This window comes from Prunus avium, chromosome 2, assembly GCF_965620075.1.
Source record: "Prunus avium chromosome 2, drPruAviu1.hap1.1, whole genome shotgun sequence".
NCBI classification, from domain to species: domain Eukaryota; kingdom Viridiplantae; phylum Streptophyta; class Magnoliopsida; order Rosales; family Rosaceae; genus Prunus; species Prunus avium.
Genome location: NC_142285.1, coordinates 41,017,355 through 41,042,066, shown reverse-complemented (window position 1 = coordinate 41,042,066; position 24,712 = coordinate 41,017,355). Strand labels below are relative to the sequence as shown.

The window sequence follows — 24,712 nt, the reverse complement described above, 5'->3', positions numbered from 1 at the left end:
GTGCTCCTAGACGATAATAGGAGCAATTGAAGCAAATTGAGTTACAAAAATAAAATAAAATAATTGTTTGTTTTTTAAAAAAGAAAAAGAAAACTGAGGAACTAATAGCTGAGTGGCCACTGATAGCCAAACCCGCTCTCTCCTGCAATCCGAAGAAGAAGGCCCTCAAGGAAGGAAGCCCATCCATCCTCCTCCTCCTCTCCATGGCCACCGCAAACCTTTCCATACCCCTTCTCTCTCTTCCACGTCACCACCACCACCACCTCCACCTTCACCCTAACCTCATCACCGTTCCAACTCGGCTTCGACTCGGCCTGCGAACTCAGGCTCTGGGCAATGACATGCTGGGCGATTTTGGCGCCAGAGACCCCTTCCCAGCTGAGATAGCAAGTGGGTTTGGTGAGAAGGTGTTGGGCAGCGGCAACACAGAGCACAAGATTCTCATCCCCAATCTCTCTTCTCTCTCTCTGTCCCAGCTAGACTGCAGCCCTGTCTCTCCTCTCCAGCCTCCTATGCCTGAAGACGATGCCCAGAAGCTCCTCAGAAAGGTCAATTCTTCATTGATATCCTCGATTTGTATGATGCTTCTATGGTGTTTGATGAAATTACTGTGTAAAGTCTCAGTCTTTGCTTAGCTTAGCTTTGCCCAATTTTCATATCCTGAAGAAGATTTTACCCTTTTGGGTTCTATTTGTAAAGTTAAGGACTTGCGTAGGTTGTGTGGTCTAGAATTGAGGTCTGAAGCTGTGATTTTGTTTTGTTTCCAAAAATTGGATAGTTTTGATTTTATGCAAGCAAATTGGAACTCATTTATGCCTTGCTTCTCTAGGTTGTTGGGTGGAGATTGATAGTTGGAGAAGGTGAGCTCAAATTACAGTGTCTTTGGAAATTGAGAGATTATAAATGTGGGGTTGAGCTCATCAACAGGATTTATAAGGTTGCGGAAGCTGCAGGGCATTTCCCAAATCTTCACTTGGAGCAACCCAATCAAGTTAGAGCAGAGCTATGGACATCTTCCATTGGTAAACTTCTTGCAAACTTGTAGAAACTTTTCATTGGGCTACTTGCCGTACCATTTGCACATTGCTAACTTGAAACTTCATTGCAGGAGGATTGAGCATGAATGATTTCATTGTAGCTGCCAAAATAGATGACATAAAAACATCAGATCTTGTGCCCAGAAAAAGAGTTTGGGCTTAGATGAAGCATTGTGTTTGTTTGTTGCCTTCATCAAGATCAATCCCCAAAAAGAGCATTCTGTAGTGTGGATTTTGCCAGCATCTAATTACCCCAGAGGCTCAAGTTTTTGTAAAAATGGATGGATAATCTGTTTATTTTATCAGAAGTACAATCACACGTCGACCCAAAAAAAGAAACGAATACCATTCTTATGAGATATATTTGTAGTATTGGTAGATTCGTATAACATCTTCCAACAGAAGAAGTTCCAAAAAGCAAACATCTTCCTAACATTTTCACACAAGAAGAAATAACTTGTCAAAAACGCACTGGTGGGAAATGAATTTTGAACATGGGTAAATTCTATTGAACCTCGGACAAGTTTTATAAATCAATTTTGCCTTTGATACATTTATTTTTAATAATTTTGGTATAGAAAATTCTTAAAAAAGATAAAACATTTGGGATAGAATATATATATTGTTTTTATTTTAACACTCACAGCCTTCCTTACCCAAAAAAGAAAGAAAAAGGAAAAAGAAACGAACTCTCACCACCGCGCATAAAACAGAGTAGCAGAGCGGGTAGCAAAGCATATAGCCGTTGTACGAAGTTCCAAGCCCAAGGCGTAGCTCAAAAGCGCGCTCATGGAGAAGCTGAAATCTCTGGTTCCAGAAACCCTAAAGCGAATGATCGGAGAGAGCTCTGCTGACGATCTTCCTCGCACATGTTCTTCTCTCGTCGATTTTCTTCTTCATTTCGAGCCCTTTCACCAAGTATGTCATTATTTTTGTACATTCTAATTTATGAGCTTCAAGAAACAAACAATAACAGAAGAAATGAAAATTTGTCGTATTTGATTAGATGGTGAGGGACTTGGCGGACCCTGAAGTGGCTCTGTGTGGCAAGAACAAAGAAGCTGCTTTGGAGTCGAAGCAAAAGGGGAATAAGTGCTTCTTGAGTGGTGATTATGCTAATGCTTTGGATTTCTATACTCAGGTACCTCCATCTTTGAAATTACTTCTCTATTTTGAAGCCATTGCTAGAACTAATTACTCATTGGCTTAGATTGGTAACACCTCTGCTCTGAAACCCCTTATTTGTTTACTTGTTTGTTTATTATCATTGGCATGAGGCACAGGCATTGATAGTTGCTCCTATGGATGCACATGAAGACAGAAACTTGGTTGCTACTTTGTATGTGAATCGGGCTTCTGTATTGCATGTAAGTCCCATTCTTGATTTATGTGGGTATATACCAAACGTAACAAGTTCAATTCTTTATCAACAGATTTCATTGCTCACTGTTACTGTATCTGTTATATGTAATCCTTAGAAAATGGGTCTTCTAACGGAATGTTTACGAGACTGCAATCGGGCACTTCAGATTTCTTCAAACTATGCAAAGGTGAGATGCTTTTATTGCCTAGCGTTAAGTTGTATTTTAGTGAGTTAGAGATGCCTTTTTTTACTGGAGGATAAAGGAGACTAAGAGAGTTACAGTTTTCTTCAAATTTACTTTTCTTCCTTTTTCCAATGCAGGCATGGTACAGAAGAGGTAAGGCAAATGCTTCTATGGGACATTATAAGGATACTATCCGTGACTTGGATGTTGCTAAGACTCTGGAGTTGACAATGGGTGGAAAGAGACAGATAGAAAGTGAGATGAAGATAATTTTGGATCAACAGAATAGTACATCAAATCCATCAATACAACAGTATGAGAATACCTCAGATATTTTGGGTAAGATATTACCATTTAGTATCACATTGTGCAACTATAATCAAATATTCTGATCTCAGGAATGAAAATCTGTGCTCACTCTGGATGAGTAATCACCTTATGGTTTCTTAAGATATTGTAGACATTGGGCCCCTTAAGTTTTTATAACCTGTGATTAAAACTACAGATGAAAAAAATAGCAATTTGGAGACATGCAAAAGCTACAAGAATGGCTCCATGTTGACACGTAACAGCTTGAAATGGTATTCTCACTTAGAATATTCTGTTGGTTTTATCATTTTATGTTTTTTTAACGTTATATTGAGTTAAGCTGATGGATTGTTGTTCATACTTTCCTTAGGATGTAGCAGTGACAGGGTCTCATTTTGAGTGTACTTATGTTGTTGAGCCTTTTAAGGCAATCTTTACTTTTTTTTAATTATGCTAAGATATTCCTGACTTTACAGCTTGTTTTGCTGGTTAAACTTCCTGCCTCTCTTTTCTTTCTAAATAAAGCTAGTCATGTTTGGGAAGTTAAGTATTCGCAACCCAATTAAAGTACCTTGTAATCCATCAGATGAACCGCACCCAACGGGATTACGATGTGTCGCCACACCAGAGAAAGGAAAGGGTATGGCCTCAACAGGTGACCTTCCTCAAGCGTCCTTGGTACATACCGAAGCCCCTTTTTCGATGGTATGAACAGAGACTTCTTTTATATGTGCTATCGTGTACTTCTTTTCAGTTTTGTTAGTCGCCATTACTTTGCTACCGAATTGGATAGAGAGATGTTCCCCTTCTATGCAGACATTCCTGATACTCTATAGTCGTGGTTTGGGAAACTAAATTGTTGTGTGATCCACTGCCTTGTCTCCTTTTTTTTCCTTTCAATTAGCATATCTGTGCAATACAGATGGTTGAGATCTTTTGAAGGGATGTTCTTTTTACAGTCTAATCAGAACATGTACCCCTGGAAAATTTATTGTGAAACTAAAAGTAGATATGTATCCTACAGTTTAATTTCCTTTATTATATTCTCGTCATCAAAAGGCATAAGAAAAAATCGAAGCAGAATGGTGTACCATCTTCATTTTGTCTTTCAGTGAGTGTTGATTAATACTTCACAAGTTGCTGAAGAGGAATTATTTATTTAAACTTATTATCTTCGAAGCTCAAGTTGTGTTCAAGTATCATTTGTGCATCTTTTTTACCAACAGAGTAGGCTCTTTTTGCCATTGGAAATATATGCAGTTCTTCTGAGGATTCTAAAATAAATTGCCCCTGTGCTTTGCAGATAATATTAAAGCCTTGTCGGGAAACTCATTGCCACTACTGCTTAAATGAGCTACCAGCAGATAAAGTCCCATGTACATCATGTTCAATACCATTGTATTGCTCCGAGAAATGCCGTATACGAGCAGGAGGAAAAATGTCCTGGGATTACCCAAACAATCAAAGGATTCATGAAAATTTATCAGCTGATCTTGAAAAGTACATTGCAGAGACCACTTTAAATGTTGATTCTGAAACAGATACTGAGCACATTCCTGAACATAAACATGAATGTCAAGGTGTACACTGGCCAGCAGTATTGCCTTCTGAGATAGTTTTGGCTGGTCGTGTGCTAGTAAAGTCTATAATCAAAAGAAGAGGTTCCACAGATATTTTTAATCTCAGAGAAATTTTGGTACATATAGTAACTATATTTTCTACTTTACTAATTTTCATTTCAGTTGACTGTCTCACTATTTCATAAATAGATGTCTTGTAGCTAATGACCTGTATATTTTTCTTGTTTTTCTTGTAGGATCTTTCTCACCATTACTCAAAAACGCCTCCGGAAAGAAAATTGGAATTACATATATATTCGGCTGTATTATCATATTGTCTTCAATATTCCGATGATTTTGAATTACCAATAAATGGGTTCTCTATTTCACAGGTTTACTCTCTCTCTCTCTCTCTCTCTCTCTCTCTCTCTCTCTCTCCTGCATGCACACATGCAGAGTCAGGGTTACACCTTTGGTGAATTATATATCTAAGAAACAAGAGGGTTAAGCAATGATGAAATGACTTCCTGGATCTGCCCTTGCAGGGTGGTTACTACCGCGCCCATATGTGCAAATCCATAGATTATCATTTTTGTAGGACAATGCTATATATTGACATATAAAAATCATGTTTTTCAACTAAGTGGTCATTCTCTCATCTACTTATACAAAGTTTCATGTGTGTCCTATTTTGTTAGAGAGTCAGTGTGATACTTTGTTACAATTTTCTCATAATAGAGTCACTTTCAAAGTCAACTTGTGTAGCAAGGATGAAAATCTTAAATATATTCATCGTTATAATCAAATTATGTTAACAGGTGAGAGATTGCAATGGATGTTAACCTATTTTCTGACATCTGTATATAATTGGACGATCTATATCTCAATAGCAATTTAGATTTATTTCATGCCTTGATTGTCACCTATTATATAAGGTTCCGTTCTCCTGTTTTTGCAGATTGTCATACTTATATCCCAAATTAGGGTGAACTCTATGACTGTTGTTCGTATGAAATCCATTGATCAGCGTGGGTTAGAAGATATTGGAAAGTTTTCATCATTGGGTGGAGGTCTAACTAGTAATGTGGAACAGGTTTGCATTTATGGTATTCTTTTATTTATTTTGCTCCTTTTTGTTTCTTCTCTTATCTGACCACTCTTGTTCCAGTCAGTTACACTGCTTTTTTCCATAATAGTCTTGAACCCTGTTTATTAACTTGGAATTTTCATGTGTGACCCTGCAAAATGTGATAATTTATGTAAAACTTCTTGTATTGATATACATTTCACTTCAGTTCATAAAAATTATGCCCTTTGACCCTGTGTATCATCATTTTTGTTACTTTCATAGGTCAGAGTAGGTCAAGCTATCTATACATCTGGAAGTCTGTTCAATCATTCTTGTCAGCCAAACATCCATGCATATTTCCTTTCACGTACTCTCTTTATAAGAACGACAGAATTTGTCGCAGCAGGGGTACCCCTGGAGCTTTCCTATGGTCCACAGGTATGCCCACTTACTGTTGTATCTCATTCAGTTTGGTAGTGCGGAATAACATTATGATGTTCATGCAGCTATAGTATCTACAGAATGTAGAGAGCCCTTTTTTCCCCTAAACCTGTCCACATTTTGAAATACCAACATGGGACTGTAAAAACTAAGTTTTGTTTCTACAGGTTGGGCAGTGGGACTGTAAGGACTGAGTCAAGTTTCTGGAAGATGAATACTCATTTCGTTGTCAGTGCAGTGGGTGTTTAAAAGTAAACTTCTCTGACCTGGTCCTAAATGCTTTTCACTGTGTCGAACCGAATTGTTCTGGCGTAGTCTTGCAGAGCTCTGTTGTTGACTGTGAAAAAGAGAAACTTAAGCACTTACCCAACATCATCACCACTGGCAACATGGAGCCTCATCTTCAGGTATTGTATGTTTCCTAGAAAGTACAAATTCTCCCAACTCACTTAGATTTATATTCATGTAATCATTCATTTGATGTTCACACAGGCTGAAGAGTTCATCAATTTTGATGACATCGATAGAGTGGCTCATCATCATATGCAAATCAATAGCCTTTTTCATATAAATCCAGGCCTCTGTTTAAAATGTTGTTCTTATCGTGATCTGGAATCTTCCTCTGCAGCTGCAAATAAAGCATGGATTATTATCAGAAGGTATAACACCGTCTGAAAACTGGTTATGATCTTTTCAAATTTATTGGGCACCTATTTCCTATGTTCAATCTGCACGCTGAAGTCTTGTGTTCAATTCTTGACAGATTACAGGATGCAATAGTCTCAAAAGATGTATCTAGCACCATACTGGCAGATGCGTTAAGTTCTCTTGGTGTGCTGAGATCAACTTTCCATGCATATAATAGGAGCATTGCAGAAGTGAGTTTGTGACCACCCTTCAGTTTTGTACAATAGAATTTATATCATTTGAATGTGCAATTTGTAAGTACTTGACGCCAATATCTAAGTTGCTGTTATTGAACAACGTAGAAAGTGTTTAATGATTTTGGCACATATGACACTGAATTAGATCACACTTGACTTAAAATGATTTTGATCTTTGCAGGCGGAAGACAATCTTGCACAGGCGTTTTGTTTCGTTGGAGAGTTGCAACCTGCAATGGAACACTGTAAAGCCTCAATCAAGGTAAAACTCTTGTTGTGCACAAGTCACTTCATCCTGAACTTTATACATTTGTGTTGATTAGATCTGATTTCTGTGAGGATAAAATTCATAGATGAGACATGGATACCTCACTAGTCACTTGGTGTACTTGTTTAATACATAAATAACTCCAAATGATGTTTTAATGTTGTTTCACATTGACAATTGGCAGATCCTGGAGAAGCTCTATAATCCTAATCACATTGTCATTGGATATGAACTTGTGAAGCTCTCGTCTATTCAGTTATCCTTGGGTGACTGTGCTGCCGTGGACAGCATAAACCGACTTTTTCATATATTTTCGTGTTATTACGGATCTCATACATACAAGATTTTCCCATACTTTCAATTCCTTAAGAGGAGAGAGAAGCAGACCTCTTCTTTGAAGGACCAACAAACATGATTCAGTCTGGCAAGTTTTTGAACTTCTTGCCCACCCAAATACTGTTGAGAATGTTAAATGTAAACATAACATGATCAGTTTAAGGGAGCATAATTACAATTTGAGTCTCCACATCTTTGAACATTGATGCATGAATTAGCATATTTGGGTTGGAATAAAGCGTGGGACATTGCTTGCAAAGTCTTTAGAATCGCACTTGGAATAAAGCGTGGCAGTCTTCTCTCACGCCATTTACAAGTGCGATTCTAAAGACTACTTTTCACATGATGAAATATTTATTTTATTGTCATATATTACAAATTTACATCAAGATTGGCCTGCTAAGTTTTTGGAAATTTCTATCTATTCGTGCACTAGTTCAAATATAAACATAAAGATTGGCATGCTAGGTTTTTCGAAATTTCTATCAATTTACATCAAGATTGGCCTGCTAGGTAGTTGCAGTCCCACATCGAAAAACAGACATACACTTCCTCTTTTTATCTTTTATACATGGGTTCACCCAACTATCTTATTTTTCAGCTGAGGTCTTTAAAATTGATATGTTTTGAGCAGAGATGAAGAAGGAGACGGAGAAATCAGCTGGATTCTCCTTCTGCTTCTCCATCTGTGCTCATAGCTCTAATCAGTTCCTCTATGGCCTAGAGAAAGAAGAACTCAGTCACCACAAATACAATTAAAATTTAAATAAGAAAAGAATAATAAGGAAGCCCCACCGATTGTATTTCTATTGCAATTGCCATCTCCCTCTCCCTCTCTAGACGAACCTTCATCTCCCTCAGGAATTGTAATTCACCATTCCGATTCCGATTTTCAAAATAATAATAATACTCCTTGAACTTTCTTATCCAAGCTGCAGCAACTGGTCCCAACATTACCCAATAGATTCCTGTGATCACAATAGATTCCGAAAACTTTCGGAAATTTCTAAACTTTGACCCTAACTGAGAAATAAGATAGTGTATATTATATAAATAAAACGATACACTAACAGTTAGCAATGAAATCTGTTGATAAAGAACTGAACTTGTTACGTTTGGTACATACCCACATAAATCAAGGATGAGACTTACATGCAATACAGAAGCCCGATTCACATCCAAAGTGGCAACCAGACTTCTGTCCTCGTGTGCATCCATAGGAGCAACTCTCAATGCCTGTGCCTCATGCCAATGATAGATAATAAACAAACAAGTAAACAAATAAGGGGTTTCAGAGCAGAGGTGTTATCAATCTAAGCCCTTCTGTTAATGTTATTCGTCTTTGATGTCCTCACCCAACAAGAACCTTAAAAGAGGTTTTCAATGGTTAAGATTACATTTAAAATAGATTATTAATTTTTAAAAATATACGCATTGAAAATATCAAAAGACTTCCAACTTTTTATATTTTTTATATTTTTATCTCTCCTCTCCTCACCCAACAAGAACCTTAACATAATATACCAAAATTTAGACTAAACTCAATAAACTAGATTTCCTTCTTGTTTTTTGGAAAATATATTTCCTTTGCCAAGTATTTCCTTTTACTTTTTGTCCTACATGCAATGCAATATAATAAATACATTTCATTGACCCCCAAAGCTCCCAACCTGTCAGTATTTTCAACAAGAACCCCTGACTTGTCCCGACCAAATTAATCCAACCAACCACCATGGTCCATCGTAGAGCATGGTCTGTGTCAGTGACCTCAATTCCGGCAATAACGACCAATCTTTGAGCCCAAACCCCACAATGCTTTTTCCAATTTGATTAAAGCCTACTGCAGCAGCAACAACACTCTACTCACTCACAGTCCACTAGCTGCTACTAGCTAGTAGCTTCTGATTAGCAAATCTTGATTGAAAGTTTGAAACTTTTGAAAACAACCAAATGGATTGCTGTATGAGCACCACTACCCCTGAAAAGTCCTCAGCTTTAGGTCCTTAAAAGCACTAGTCTTTGAGAAGAAAATCAAACAAGAAGACCCAGAAAAGATGGAGGAGAAAATACCTATTTACAATAACAATGAAGACATCTAACAGGAATCGGAGATTTGCAGCCTGAGTCAGAGCATGTCCACTACCACCATGACCAAAGACGACGATGAAGAGTTCCATCAAAGGGTGAACAGGTCTCCAATGAAATTACCAAAGAACCGGGACTCATTAGGACAGAGAAGAGACCGGGTCGTGGGTGGTTGCAGCAGTCCCACATCGACTCCAAACAAAAACTTCAATTTGTTTTCCTTGATAAATATCTTCAGTTCAACTATTTCATCAACAGACTTTTTTAAGATCTAGTTGGATTACTTGATTGAGTACAAGCTAGATTATCATCTTCATTCTTGGAGGCATGAAGCACCCTGTATGTTCTTGCTGAATATATGGAGTGCTTCATGTGTTCAAAGAACAAAGAGGATAATCTAGTTTTAGTGACCACGTCAAATTCCTGTTTGACATGTCTTGACTGGGAACATGATGGTTCATTATTCCACCAAAAGGTGAACCAACAAATTTGGACATTTCATTTTAACTAGCAAAGGCGCCGCACGATGCTGCGGGTTTTGAAATTGCGCCAAATATGTATAAAGTCGTAAAAATATGTAGGAAACATATGGCTTTGTTTATATGTATATTGAGATCTAAATAGTAGCATCATGCTTAGTTTAGTACGTTTAAGTTACAAAAAAATAAATTAATAAGATGATATATGTGCTGCTTATTATTTTAAAGTACTGGCCCTATTTATATATAAATTGAGATCTAAACAGTGCCATCATGCTTAGTTTGGCAAGTTTAAGTTGTAAAAATATTATGCATATTTTAATATATCAAGCAGCTATTAAAACATCAAAATATGAGCAGCCTTGAGCTGCATATTGTTTAAAAAAACTTGTGCAGGCGTCTATCTATATTTTAATGGGTGGTGGACATGGATTTTTCTTTTTTGATGTTTCTTGCAAGGACATCTAGCTGTTGCTGCATTTGTTGCGTAGCTGGCTGATGTTCCTTCTTCTCCATTCAAGAGGTTTTAACTCTGTTGGTATAAAATCGGAAAATGGCAAACGTTAATTATTATGATAGAATTAAGTTAAAAAAGTAAACCAGAGAAATAACAATTTACATACATCAAGCATTCTATTAATCTGATGGATAAAAGTATAAGGTCAATTTTATTGAATCAATTGAAAATAAACTGAAAACAATTGTGACAATTTTAATAGAATCAAATCAAGAGGTGTTGACTCAGTTGGTATAAACTTGGTAAACAGTAGGTGTTAGTGTCGACAAATGAGAAAATTTGAGCAAAGAGAATGGCTATTGTTATAGAATTAAGGCCAACAACAAAAACTGCAAAAACCACAATTTAAATGATCTAAAAATGCCTAATAACCTATAAACAGAAATAAGATGATCTAGTGACCTAATGAGCAAATTTGTTACAGAAGTAAGATAATCTAGTGGAGAAGTAAGCTCTGGACGGAGCAATGATGTATAAACAGCTATATGTTATAGAAGTAGAATAAAGGTAGAGATAAGATGCTATAGGTTATAGTTTTGTTAATTACAATTAAAACATTTAATAACAATGTTTCAAATTTGAAAAATGTAATTGAAAGTCAGTTCATATGGGAGCTCCAAAAAAATACGGAAAAAAAAAAATTTAATAATTAATAAAAAAGAGTAAATAAATTTATATATTTATTGAAGTTATCAAATATCCATACCCCAACTTCTAAAAACAGGGAAGTTTCTTAGTATGAACAAAAATTTCAAGTGACTAAAATATTAGAATCAGGGAGAATTGAAATATATGTACATCACTTGTGTAAACCACAAAAATTAATGCAAGGCAAATGCTTTAAAATCAAACACATTGGCTCAAAGGAATGAAACCAAATTGTATTCTAAAAGACGTTTGAGAAAAATCATATTTTAAAAGAAGAGTTGATAAATTTTTTTTAAAATTGACTCATAATTTAAGACAATTATGAGAAAGGAAACTTTGCCCAAATTCAATGCAATCAACTACCACTTAATATAGAGAAATTGAGTGGGGAAATAAGCTGTGGACAATGAAATATTATGTATGTAATGTGTACATTAATGAGATGAATGAATTGAAAAGGAAAGAGCATAAACTCTGGTGTGGAAGTAGGAGAGGCAATTTTGGAACTGCCCTGGGCTTTTTTCTTCTTCAAACCGATAATTAGTAAATTGTCAGAATCTGACACATTTTCTTCTCTGGTTTTATGTTTATCATCGGCAAGACAAAAACTTTCATAAGAGATTTCTATACCGTTTGAAATGGCAAAACTATGAGCTTCTTGCATCATCTGATTCCGTTTGCTATCTCCTTTTACACATTATGCACAGAAATTTAAAACCCCAAGCAACAGATTGATAACTGGAGAGGAGAAAAAACATGCATTTATAAAATTTTAAATTATCAATCACACCTATACTGTAATTAAGCAAAGCAAATGCACCGTGATATTGACAGAACCACAGAAATGAGAATTTTCAATTGTCATAATATTTGGCAATCAATAAGCTACAGCCACCATGCATGCAGACTTTTGAAAAATGGATGAAACACTAACCTGTAGTCAAAGAAGCTATCAAGCACTTTGAAAAACAGCCACACAAAAGCAGGATCACAACAGCTATCTAAAATACAAAGACAGAAAAACAAAATTAGGCTAATAAATATAATTTTGGTTTTGCTTGTGAGATAAGACAGTCTCAATTAATGAATCTGTTTCAATACTGATTTTCGTATTGAAGAATATCAAGAACCAACAGAAACTATACTTTTTGTTACATTTCCTTTTCTTACACAAACAAATGAAAACATGAAAATATGACAATACAAATTGAAGACTGGTTTCTTTTCAAATTCCTTGAGAGGAGAATCACATGTTAATTGGTTGAAAAGTAACCAACACCATAAAGAGAACTAAATAAACACATCACAACTCATTTCAAAATCCATATGCATGCAAGACAGTGTAGACCAATACCAAATGTTCTGTAAAAAACAAATTCGATAAAACCAAACATCGACCAAATCCTATATAATTAGTTAAGCCAACGTGGTCAACTTGTTACTGGAAATTAGTTCAATGGCCCATAATTGTGACTTGCAACCAACCATTTGCAGAGGAGCAATTTGAAATAAAATTAAGCAACAATCAAAAGAGCGAAAAATAAAGACATTCTAGATTCTAAAACAGGGCTCTGAACAACCTGGTGATCCCCAATTGGAGCATTAGTGCCACATGTGCTACATCTTTGACAGTTTTTTGATATATAGCCAACCTTTTTCAAAAAAAAATCTCATCCTCATTGTTAAAAATTGATGATCTTTTCCCACTTTAAAGTTATTTCCACTATGAATTGAAAACAAAAAAACATTTATTATGAAACAGGTGGAAGATTTTGAGTAACTGTTTACAACTCAACAACATTTTCCTTGGCACTAATGCATTCAATATCGATCTATTATAATTTAACTCAGGCTTTTTCTGGTTTTTGTAATTCTTTTAGGCATCATATTCAAAAATTACAAATTCCAACCAACACATCGATGGCTGGAAAGGACAAAAATAAACATGGATGAGTTAAATTACAATATTTTTATTACATCTATAGCCTAATCAAGCAAAATGGACGCACACCAACAGTATTGTAGCTATATAAATAAAAAAATTCAAAACAAACATATGAAAACGAATTAAATACAATTTCTATAGCCTAATCAAGCAAACCATATAAGCAATAACATCAAAATGATAGAAATAACAATTTTCAAAGACACAATATCCAAAAACCAATTAGCCACAGTTGATATGCAAGACTTATTCAAAAGACGAATAGAAAACTGACCTGATGTCTAGCAGCAATGGGAAGAGCTACCAAACAGTCTAAAAAACAGTTATACAGCACCTGTAAAAAACACAAAAACCGAAAAATTCAGTTTCTTCTTCTCATAAGGCATATAATCCTTTTTTTTGCGTTTGAAAATTGTTGAAGTCTATTTTTGTACGGTTGCCATCTTTCTTTAGGACTTGAAGAAAAAATAAGAAGCACACACTTATCCCAACCAATTGTCAATTGACACCATTAGCTAATTCCTATGCTCTATTCACAAAATTTAAAACAATTAATTGGAAATTTCAGCCTAGAAACTCACCTCCTGCTTAACATAACCGAAAACACCAACCAAACTGCTCAATCCAAAGCAACAAAAGAGCACCTGCAAAATATCAAAAGAAAACATGGGTTTTAAAAAATAAAAAAAAATAAAAAAAAGAGAAGAAAAAGGAAGAAAAAACAGAAAAAATGGAGAAGTAATTAGCTTGCATATTTTTATACATGCACAATCTTTTCATAAAACCAAAAGTTTAGCCTGAGCAAAATCTGCAAGGCAAGAAATGACTCAAGATTACCCAAATTAATGTGTTTTGGGCAAAGAAAAACACTGTAAAAGCACGGGAAAATGGCTGTTTAAATGATCCTAAATGCATATGAAACAAAGAATATAAGATCAAAAGTTACTGGTCTAAACAATCAAAAGTTACCTACGCAAAAGTCACCCTAAACAATCAAGATTTTTTTATACATTTTTCAATTCCATTTTTCTGTTTCCCTTTTTCCCCTTTTAACAGATATCAAAATCTCATACTCTAATTCAACAATTGAGTCATCTCAAAGTCTTTTCTAACAATCTAAAGATCAAGCTCCAATTTGTACTAAACATATATGCCTAAAAATCAACCCAAAACATCAATCAAATGAAACCAAAGGCAGCTACATCTCATTTTTCATGTTAAAAAACCTCCCTCAGAAAAACAAAAAATTTCAAAAAGCTTCAGCACACGAAAAGGCATTAATATATAATCAAAAGCAACATCATGTTGTTATCACTCTTAGCAACAACCCCTCCAAATACATCATATCTTCCATAAACTAAAAGGAAAAAGTCAAAAATATTAACATATATTTAAGCACAGATCATACATGAAACAGCTTGTCATTAGTTCAAACCACATAAGAATTACTTGGCTTCATTTACAGCTGTACAACCAAAGCAATTAGTTCAAATTTATCCCAACCAATTGTCAATTGATGCCGTTAGCTAATTACTATGCTCTATTCACAGAACCGAAAACAATAAATTGAAATTTCAACATAGAAACGCACCTCTTGCTTAACAGAACCAAAAACAATCACCAAACAGCTCTATCTAAAGAAGCAAAAGAACACCTACAAAACATCAAAACAAAACATGATTAAGAAAGAAGAGAAAAAGCAAGGAAAAATCGAAAGAATTGCAGTTTATGATTTTCTAGTCCCAAAACTGTCCAAATATGTTTTTCTTTGTAGTGTTTTTATATGAGATGCCTGAACTTTGTTAGTCCACTTCTAAAACAAAAGAAAAATCCTGGAAAACAAAAACAAACAGAGATAGAAGAAAATAGAATATCAGCCATCATCAAAATCCAAAGCAAAAATCAGAGTCAAACTTCGACCAACAGATCAAAAGTTGGGAAGGGAAAAAACATTCATGAATTAAACTATTATTTCTTAATTACATCTATAGCCTAATGAAGCAAAATGGACACACACCAACAATAGCACAACTATAGAAATAAGAATTTTCAAACAACACAATATCCAAAAACTAATTAAACAGAGCTTCTATAGCCTAACCAAGCAAAACAGATGTAATCAATAACATTAAATGATTGTGTGACTCCATGATACCACAAACAAAAATTAGTGCAACCCCAACTCCTCTTACACCTCCAAACCTCAGACAAAGAAGCTCTCTGCATGGTCAAATTTTATCTCCATTGAAATGTGTTTTGTTTTTTGCCAATTTGTTCCAGATAATAGAGGTAGTGTTCAAACTTAGAAAGAGAGAAGAATTAAAATTCAGAATTAGAATTCAAATATTGGAGGTAGTGTTCAAACTTTGAACATCTCTAACATGACATCACCAAATCAGTAAATATTACATAAAATTAGTATTAAAAAACATGAACAGAAAAACAAAAAATAAAATAAGAAAGCAAATATTAACAACAATAGATCATTACACAATTTGTGTAATTAGTGCCACATGTGCTACATCTTTAACAGTGTTTTGATATGTAGCCAACCTTTTAAAAAAAAAAATCTCATCCTCATTGTTAAAAATTGATGATCTTTTCTCACTTTAAAGTTTATCTAATATATGCTAACTTGGACAGGCCAAAGACATAACAGATTTAGGTTCCTTGAAGGAGGCAGCAAAAATCTTCATTCCAGGTATATTGTAGCATGAATTCTGTTTTCTCAGCCTCTCTAATTCTATAAACCAAATACTTCAATATATAACTTTAATTTTCTGTAAGCGTTGATCTAGATTTACATTCCCTTTGTCCTGACAACTCAATCGAACATCTCAATCAAAATCACAAAACCACTCTCTCACTCAGGATTGAATCGTTGCACAGACTGTGATTTACATAAGCCTGCGGCAATCCTAATATCTAGGATATTATGTTCAATTGTAATTTTAAAGGGCAAACCATACACATTCAAGCAAGAACTCTACAGCATGCCTGCTCAATCAGGCCATACAATTTTCAGAACTTATGTACCAAGCATATCGAACTGACAGAGTAAACCATATGTTTCCCCAGACACCATATGCTTGAGAGTCAATCTAGATAAATGGGTTTTAAAACATGAATTATTTCAAGAATATAAAAGGAAACCTTTCTTTCTAGTTGAACATAGGGAATTTAGGATAGAATTTAAGAACCTGTGACATATACAGAAAAGCTTCGCAGTCAAAAACTATATTTTTCATATACAGAAACCAAAGTTTAAGCCACATAGCCATGTCTCAGAGCATACGGTGAAAAAATTGACGTGAGCAGAACTTAGAGAGTACACAAAGAAGGGAAGATTGCACTTTATCAGTATGGTTGCTGGTTAATCGTTCCCAATTTCTATTTTGTCGAAACCTGATTAATCTTCACTTCTTTTTCCCTTGTGTTTTATCATTAATTTTTTTCTCCATATTTAGGATACAGCAACCAAAAGCAGATAAAAAAAGGAAATTTTTTTTTTTTTAAAGCACGCTTGGTCTTTGCTTTCCAGTGTTTGATCGGCAACCAAAACAGAAATTGGGAATGATTTCCATTTCTAAGATTTCTCCAAGAGAGCAAAGTCATTGAATCGACAATTGATTAAAAAAATTAATAGTAAGAACGATGGAAATACCTGAGCTAATCTGTGAGATTCAATCCCCTTCCTGATAGAACCCAATATGTTGTGAAATCAAATTAACCAAATAAATTAACCCAAATTCGTAAAAAATAAATAAAAAATACTCTAAAGATAGAACATGCCCACGCTCTACAAAGGACGAAAAATCTCCCAGCCAACAAACAAATTCATGAAATGAAGACCAAAAGATCTGTTAAAAAGTTGACGGGATGCATACCTGAAGACAAAGGATGCAAAAACTCGCAAGCAAGAAAGATTGAAGACGTCTGAGTCGAAGGCTGTAGAAACGATGAGAAATCTCCCGACCACAAATCTGTGAGACGAAGACTAAAAGTGCGGCTGGATTTGCAGCGCACCTCCCAAACGAAAATCGACGGCCCCCCACGCATGTCTAACAATGAATGCAGATCTTCCATGGCTGCCCCCAAACCAGCTGGTTCGAAATGGACTGAAAATGGACGCATTCTCTGAGCGAACGAAACGTTCGCAGCGGAGGGGAAGGGGCAAAAAGGGAACAGAAGAAGATGTTTAGTTGAGGGCATTTGCGTCAATTTACTGTTATGAAGAGAAAACAAAACCAAAAAAAGTAAAATGAGGGGCATTTCCGTCATTACACTGTGCTTAAGAACAGTGTTTAGTTGGATTGCCGTTTAGTATATATATAATTTGTTTATGTTGATTATGGCTGCTTTAATTAACTGCTACTAATTGTTCGATTCGATGGGGTTTTGCAGGAGTATGCAGTGCTGCTAACAACGGAGCAAAATAAGATTAGAGAATAACTTATGGAAATGTCTCAATTTCTGTCGGTAACGGAGGTACACCAGATCATGATATTAATTAATTATTCCCTTATATCTTAATTTGATTTGTCTTAAATGCACACTTAATGTGATCTAAACATATAATTAATTACTTTTTTTACTGCTTCCAGTATATTGGTCACTTTCAATTATTCATTTACCCAAAAGAAAAATGACCACTGATATAGTTCAATGTAGTAGAAGCATCAAACTTTGGCTATGATAACATACGGTGTTAATAAAATGACGATGATATTAGACTGTTCAAAAAATTTCCAGGGGTACATGTTCTGATTAGACTGTTAAAAGAACATCCCTTCAAAAAATCTCAATCATCTGTACTGCACAGATATGCTAATTGAAAGGAAAAAAGGAGACAAGGCAAGAGTATTGGGTTCAGCTCATGGATTACAACAAGCTACTTTAATTAGGTTGCTAGTACTTAGCTTCCCTAACATGACTAGCTTTATTTAGAAAGATAATAGAGTCAGGAAGTTTAACCACCAAAACAAGCTGTAAAGTCAGGAATATGTCTCTGCTACATCCTAAGGAAAGTATGAACATCAATCCATGAGCTTAACCCAATATAACGTTTAAAAAAAATCAAGGATGGGACTTACATGCATCCACAGAAGCCCGATTCACATCCAAAGTGGCAACCAGATTTCTGTCCTCAAGTGCATCCATAGAAGCAACTCTCAATGCCTGTGCCTCATGCCAATGATAGATAAATGAATTACCTTGACTCAAAAAAATATAATTGGTTGGTCAGTCATCTTTATCTCAATAAATTCAGGAAAAATATAAAGGAAAGAAAACATCTTTGAAGGTGCAACAAAAAAAAATAATTGGTTGGTCAGTCATCTTTATCTCAATAAATTCAGGAAAAATATAAAGGAAAGAAAACATCTTTGAAGGTGCAACAAAATGGTACGCTTCTTCTCTTTCAGTTTTCATACATTAGTGATAGAGCCTCATTTTTCGTAGGATTGAGGACCCTACGCTACGCCTTAATTTTCATTTTGTTATGAAAAGATATAATGGAAGATGAAAAATTGAGCGGCCATGAAAATCGCTGTTAAAAAAGGTAACATTCTCTCCTCTCTTTTTTAAATTTTTATTTTAATCTTTTATGGACAATGAAGACGACGTGTCATTTAGAAAGGATGGAAAGAGACAAATAATACAAAGCATACAAGTCAAACAAACATAATTAAAATGAAGAAAAAAATGCCGCACTCAATGACTAAAAAGTAGGTGGAAAGCATAGTCAAGGTTTTTATCCAACCATTAAGCTACAACGAAAATTACAATTCCTCTTTAATGCTGAAAAGACAGGTGTCCACTCTGTCACAAAGCATTCATATTGATGCAAAATATACGCAAAGTTTACAGATTTAAAATTGGATTTAAAATTATGAAGCAACTTTGTTCCTAGAATAAATGAAATTGACTACACATATACCAACCTGAAATTGCCTCACATCCTAAGCATAGTGGTTAACAACTTCACAAGGGTGTGCTTAAATCTCTGAGCAGAACAGGGCATATTGAATGTACAAAAGAAAAGACCCATCAACAAAATATTACAATGAGGAAAGAAACAATAAATGCCAGAAGAATTGGGATGACCCCTCGTCTCTGCATGTGGAAGAATGGATACATGCTACAACCACAGTGAAGGAGGAGTAGAAAATTTTGCCATATCTGACTCCAGCTCTCTAGCATTAGCGAAACTTCATCTCATTCGGTTTGCTGCCCCTAAACGCTGAAAGAGAGAAGAATGACCTTGTTGCTGAAACACACAAAAATAGTACACAGTATTGGAATCTTATATAAGAGAATTAGAATCGGTGCATCAAAATTCCAGTATAGGTGCAGAAAAGAATTTACAGTAAGAAACAATAGAAAAACGATAATGCATGTATATATTCTAGTCACGTGTGAAACCTTTAGTCGCAGGTGCGTCGCGGCTCTCTTGCAACTTGTGTGAACAACTCTGGCCATCGAATTTGCTAATATTTGATTGAGCTGTATGCACAAACCCACAACGGTTAGAGCATGAGACTCCGCTAGGAATATGAAAGAATATAACTACAGCGCCAACCCCCATTTAAGTGCATGAGTTATTCAGGGGAGGCAAACAATGGACATCCAAACAAATATTCTACTTTTCTCTAAATACCATCTGCATTTTTCTACTATCTACTTCAAAAACAAATTAAAGCAAAGGTTGGCTAGGAAAATATAAAAGGAGAAAAAGAAACAAAAGGAGGATGGAATTAAGCAATGAAAAGAGGAAACTCACCAGAGTATAGTTCACGGGCATCATAACCTTCGCCTAAGGAAGTCTTCTGCTGCCCATAGTTCCTGGCATTAAGCGAAGCCTTTCTGAGTACACTGTCAGCATCATCTTCTCCTTCAGAGAAAACTGATGGGCTAGACCAACCAGTGGTATTTCCATCTCCTTTGCTCTTCCGAGCAAACTTTAAGAGCCTCTTCAGTCCTTTGGGTGCATCCTTCTGGAACACAATGGACGGAGGATTTTCAGCATTTCCCCACTCAATAGTATCTGGTTCATTACTTTCTTCTTGCAGCATCTGGGACAAAGAATGACGGACACGAGGACTTGACAATCCAGCTGGTGCAACATTGGTTGAAGTGGTAAGTTGAGATGAGCTGTTGTTACATGGGGAAATGGGCTGATGCTCCTCTATTTCTACCCACGCACTTGGGGAGATAGTTGATTCTTCTTCAGCTTGAATTTGCAATGAGGATTCTGCAACATAATTTAAGTCATCATTACCATCAGCAGAAACTGGGTCAACATGCTGTGTCTCACTACACGTCAGGTTATCATTTATCAGAGCTTCTGATTCTACAGCATCATTTGAAAAGCTGACTGACATAATATCTGGCTCTTCAGGCTGACTCGCAGTCACAGGGCCAGAAGCACTACCAGTTACCTCAACTTCTTGAGTTTCAATCAGATTTCTGCTGTTTCTCAAAGATTCCTCTGATTGAGAAGAACTTTTCGTCTTGTTAACAACAGGACCGACACCAGGGCTAGTTCTAGAACCCTTGCGAAGAAATGGTTTCGATTCCACCGGCACTACACTGCTTTTCTTGGTGACCTTGTTGTGCTTTGCTGGAATTATATCAGAAAAATCACCAGAGGTTGCCACCACTTTAGGTTTTGTTGTTTTAGCATTCTTTTTCACTGCTTGCTGCTGCTTCTCATTCACTCCCTTCAAGCTCCTGTCATGAGTAATCAAGGATTCCTTCACATTCCTCTGTCGCGGCTGGGATCTTTCCACTTTAGAGGTGGGCAGTGTTGGCTTGGGTTTTTGACGAGTTGGGGTAGTGCTGGCAGAAGAAACCCCAACAGGAGTTTTAGCTGGTGATGCCCCTGTGGCTCTTGGTGTCGGTGTCGATGGCCACGACTTGCGTGTAGCAGGCAAGGGTGATGTTCTAGGCAAAGCCTTCTTTGTAACAGAAGGTTTTGAAGTTTCCTTTTTGAGGTTTGCAGGTTGAGATACTTTTCCAAGTGGTTTTTGGGGCTTCCGCGTCGCATGTTTCTTATCAGTATCATTCGCCTTTTTAGACGACATTTCAGCTTTCCTTTCATCAAGAATTCGCTGCATGGCTTTGATTTGTTCTTCTTTCTCTGCTCGCTTTCTAGAATTCTCTCCTCGTAGTTTTTCATCTCTCTTCTCCTTGTAGTGGTCATAAAAGCCACCTCTCTGCTCAGAAGGAACACTTTGATTTCTGCTAGCTTGAGGCTTTGTAGACTTAGAAGGCTTACGTTCCATCATTTTCATCAGCATCTGGTTCAACTCTGCTTCTCTTTCTCGGCTCCATTCAATTGATGCTGTTGATTTTTGAATACTTTTCTCTCCCTGAGTTACGTTAGTGTCTTGAGCATCAATTGGACTAGAAGAATTTTTCTCAAACCTTTCTTCGTTACCATCAAGTTTAGGAGTTTGAATAGTACTTTCACCTGCAGGTAAAAGATCAGACTCTGATTTCACTTCTTCTGAACATGTTGGAGTCTCACCATTTGCTACATTGCTGTGAGTCACTGGAGCGCAGTCTTCAGAGACAATTTCTGATTGGCATTGAGAGGAAGCCTCCCCCAAACCTGAACTCCATCTTCTCAATACGGATTTATTTGTACTCAAAGAGATATTTGTTAACAAGCTCCTTTTTTGAGCATCTGCAGATTGATCTCTTTGTTTGCTTTCGAAAAGACTTATTGCATCTTGAACACTCATCCTTCGTGCATTATACTCAGTTTTCTTATTTGAGTGTTCAGATTCACCCTCTTCATTAGAAAAAGGTTTTTCCCGAGAAGGATAATAATTGAGGCTCTTAATGGTTAATGCAGCAGCCCTGCGAGATCCAGTTCTCCCTATTTGAATCCTCCTCATTGGAGATGCTGACCTTCTTGGTGTTGCACTTCTCATAAGACTCCGACTTCTTTCTGCAGATGTTTGGTCCTCATCACTTGATTCAGAAGACTCCCCGCTTTCTGTTGAACTCTGTCGTTCAACCAGGGCAGCTTTTGCAGGTGAAACACTATATTTTACTGGTGTAGCGGAATGTATTGGTTTTGATATCTGAGCACGCCCATCCGTCCCATCAACATTGTCGTTTCTAAAATGGCATGTAGAGGACAACTTGTCATCATTTGGAGGATCACCACTCTTGCTTTCTTGAAACTGTTCTAAAAACTTGCACAGAGAATTCCTGCATTTACAGTGATATTCCTTTTGTATGAACATTTAGCAAACAGACCTTCACTAAAACTATAGAGGAAAAGGAACATTACATACGTGTACATAAAGATTCTTTCAAAGCAACTAGGAAGCTAAAATACCAGTGACCTTACATCTATCTAGGTTAGCATCTTACCTGAAATCTCTGGTTCCAAAATGTTGAGAAAAGTCTGCTAAATTTGTGATCTCTTTAGAGGAGCAGGAGGCATGAGAAGCCTTGTTAATGGCTCCAGTTAATTCCTTTTTTAATGCTGTGAGCCTCAAGTCCAAAGCCCGCAAAAGTTCGTTCCTGACAGCACAAATTCCTATAGTTTCATGCTGATGCAACTCAAATGAAATCTCAAATGAACAATAAAAAGGACATACTTTGAAGCATCTGGTGATGCAATCTCAACTTCAGACTGTTGACAAGAAATCATACACATTAGTTGCCAGATAACAGAATAGTTATTAAACCATACAAATTTAAACATCAATTTTGAAAGAAGGGGAAGGGGACCTGGCCATATAAAGAAACATGAAACTTTTTGGCTTCTTCCAGTTGAGATATTTCATTTTCAATAGCAGTAATGGTTTGCATTACGTCTGGTGAACCAGCAATTTGCAGGAATCTGAGAAGAATTAAAACAATTTATGTATCAGGAAATAGAAAATTAAAATGAATAAACAAAGAGATGATTTCACAACTGAACAATTATAGGAATTGTTGTAGTGGGAAATATAATAAACTGAAGACAAAGGGACAAAAAAAAGGAAACACTAGAATGTTTAAAACCTGGTTAAAGTTGATTTCGTGAACCAGGCTGCACCATGCAGGCTTTCCGGAACTTGAAGTTTGAGGTTAGCATTTGACCCCTTACAGTACAATTCATTTAGTTCTGGTAAATGAGGCAACAGTGGCTCTAGTGGCCCGCCTGCTAACTTTTCTACTTCTCCATCACCGGAAACAAGCGCCTCATACCTAGAGCATCCGCCAGCATTTTAGCGAAGCAAATCAGAAATAAAAGGAAATACCAAATAAAACATAGCTATTCATTGGTTTCATGGATATGTTGATTGAATCTTATCTCAAAATGACCCTAGTTTAGTTATGAAGTTGTTTAATTTGAATTTCAGCATTAACCCCGTTCTAATTAAAATCAACATTAAACGTTTCTTAATGTTCAATACATACAGAAAGAATAAGATGCCAATAAGTCAATACAACTGAAGAATAACCTGTTCTGGGATGGAAAAATCTGAAATTCAGCATAGTCTAAAGGTGTATCAGCATCTATTTCAGCCTCCATTTTCAATGCGCTTACAACAGAAGCAAAGCAACCTGAATGGGAAAAAAAGGGGGGAAATAATTTAGGGAGAAAACGAGAAACAAAAAAGATAGTAACAATCAGTGACCTTTGACTAAGTAGAGAGAAGGAGAGTGCGCCCAGGTTTCTATAAAGTAAAGAATTTATACTATTCTCATAGGCGCACCGACAGCTGAATATAAAAAAATTGAACCAAAAAAAGAACTGAAAAACAAAAAGACCATGAGAGCATCGTTCCCTCTTTCTCACAAATGCAAGCACAGTTGCTTGCTACATTGCTTATTCATATCAACTCTACAAAAATATAAGATAGTTGCTCAAGAAAAGATACAGAAAAATTAGTCATTGAAAATTCAGATTCAGCTAAAAGATCTTCTTGGTCGAAATTCAGCTGAAACAAAAAAAATGAATGCAGATCTAGAAAATGAAAGCCCTGTCTCAGCATCGAAATAGAAAATTGAGAACCGAATCAGCCAATGACATGCTCAACACGCAGCAAAGTAGCAAACAAATCATCCAACTCTCAATGGTCCACCATAAAAACAAATCTCAAAATAAAACAAAATTTAAAAAGAAGCTAATAGATAATAATAATAATAATAATAATTTCACAAAGATTGAATAAAATTGCTCGATTCTCATTTCAATGATTTGAAAACCAAAGCAACAAGTTTAGAATTAGAATAGTAAGTTCGTAACCAGAAAATAAATAAAAGCGCAAAATCAAGCAAGTGAGTGAGCGAGTAGATGCTGCAAACTCAAAAGAGGCAATGTTTACCTTAGCCTGAGAGATCTGCCAGTGCGAGTGAGTGAGTGAGTGATAGAGAGAGCTCAAATGGCGAAATGCAGGAAGAAGAAGGAGAGTGAGAAGAAACAAGCAAAGTCGTCTCAGTATAATAGCAGCCACGGCTACTTCTACTCTCTCTAGTCTCTACACTAATTTAAGACTACAGAGAAAGCTAAAAGCCACCGCCTTGATTGCGTTACAGCCACTTTATACACCGCAACACAATTTTTCCTTTTTTTCTAT

At 36.1% G+C, this 24,712-nt stretch overlaps 2 protein-coding genes and 1 pseudogene across 9 annotated transcripts; 2 read left to right on the top strand and 1 right to left on the bottom strand.

The window, feature by feature from the left end:
- Positions 1–96: 96 nt before the first annotated feature.
- LOC110768957 (putative pterin-4-alpha-carbinolamine dehydratase, chloroplastic) lies at positions 97–1,398 on the top strand. Its single transcript, XM_088248779.1, has 3 exons — positions 97–548; positions 830–1,022; positions 1,109–1,398. Exons 1-3 carry the CDS (start codon positions 204–206, stop codon positions 1,198–1,200), a joined length of 630 nt encoding a protein of 209 aa, XP_088104905.1. The 5' UTR covers positions 97–203; the 3' UTR covers positions 1,201–1,398.
- A 130-nt stretch (positions 1,399–1,528) lies between these two features.
- On the top strand, positions 1,529–7,770 carry LOC110774127 (uncharacterized; annotated as a pseudogene). The gene is made up of 15 exons (XR_015833745.1): positions 1,529–1,955; positions 2,044–2,178; positions 2,321–2,404; positions 2,516–2,587; positions 2,722–2,923; positions 3,480–3,598; positions 4,197–4,589; positions 4,710–4,844; positions 5,411–5,545; positions 5,804–5,959; positions 6,130–6,369; positions 6,455–6,621; positions 6,726–6,840; positions 7,028–7,108; positions 7,299–7,770. The product of XR_015833745.1 is annotated as an uncharacterized LOC110774127 (transcript).
- Positions 7,771–10,202: 2,432 nt separating this feature from the next.
- On the bottom strand, positions 10,203–24,653 carry LOC110768927 (uncharacterized). 7 transcript variants are annotated; one of them, XM_088248773.1, is made up of 17 exons: positions 24,461–24,653; positions 23,594–23,696; positions 23,151–23,336; positions 22,875–22,986; positions 22,742–22,776; positions 22,512–22,664; positions 19,906–22,346; positions 19,548–19,628; positions 18,218–19,392; positions 17,012–17,261; positions 16,789–16,819; positions 14,716–14,778; positions 13,706–13,768; positions 13,399–13,458; positions 12,114–12,180; positions 11,810–11,917; positions 10,203–10,546 (listed from the first exon to the last, which is right to left on the bottom strand). In XM_088248773.1, exons 2-9 carry the CDS (start codon positions 23,662–23,664, stop codon positions 19,325–19,327), a joined length of 3,147 nt encoding a protein of 1,048 aa, XP_088104899.1. In that variant the 5' UTR covers positions 23,665–23,696; positions 24,461–24,653; the 3' UTR covers positions 10,203–10,546; positions 11,810–11,917; positions 12,114–12,180; positions 13,399–13,458; positions 13,706–13,768; positions 14,716–14,778; positions 16,789–16,819; positions 17,012–17,261; positions 18,218–19,324. The 7 variants fall into 7 exon arrangements, with proteins under 7 accessions (XP_088104899.1, XP_088104898.1, XP_088104903.1 ...); XM_088248772.1 differs by lacking the exon at positions 11,810–11,917; XM_088248777.1 differs by lacking the exons at positions 11,810–11,917; positions 12,114–12,180.
- Positions 24,654–24,712: the final 59 nt, after the last annotated feature.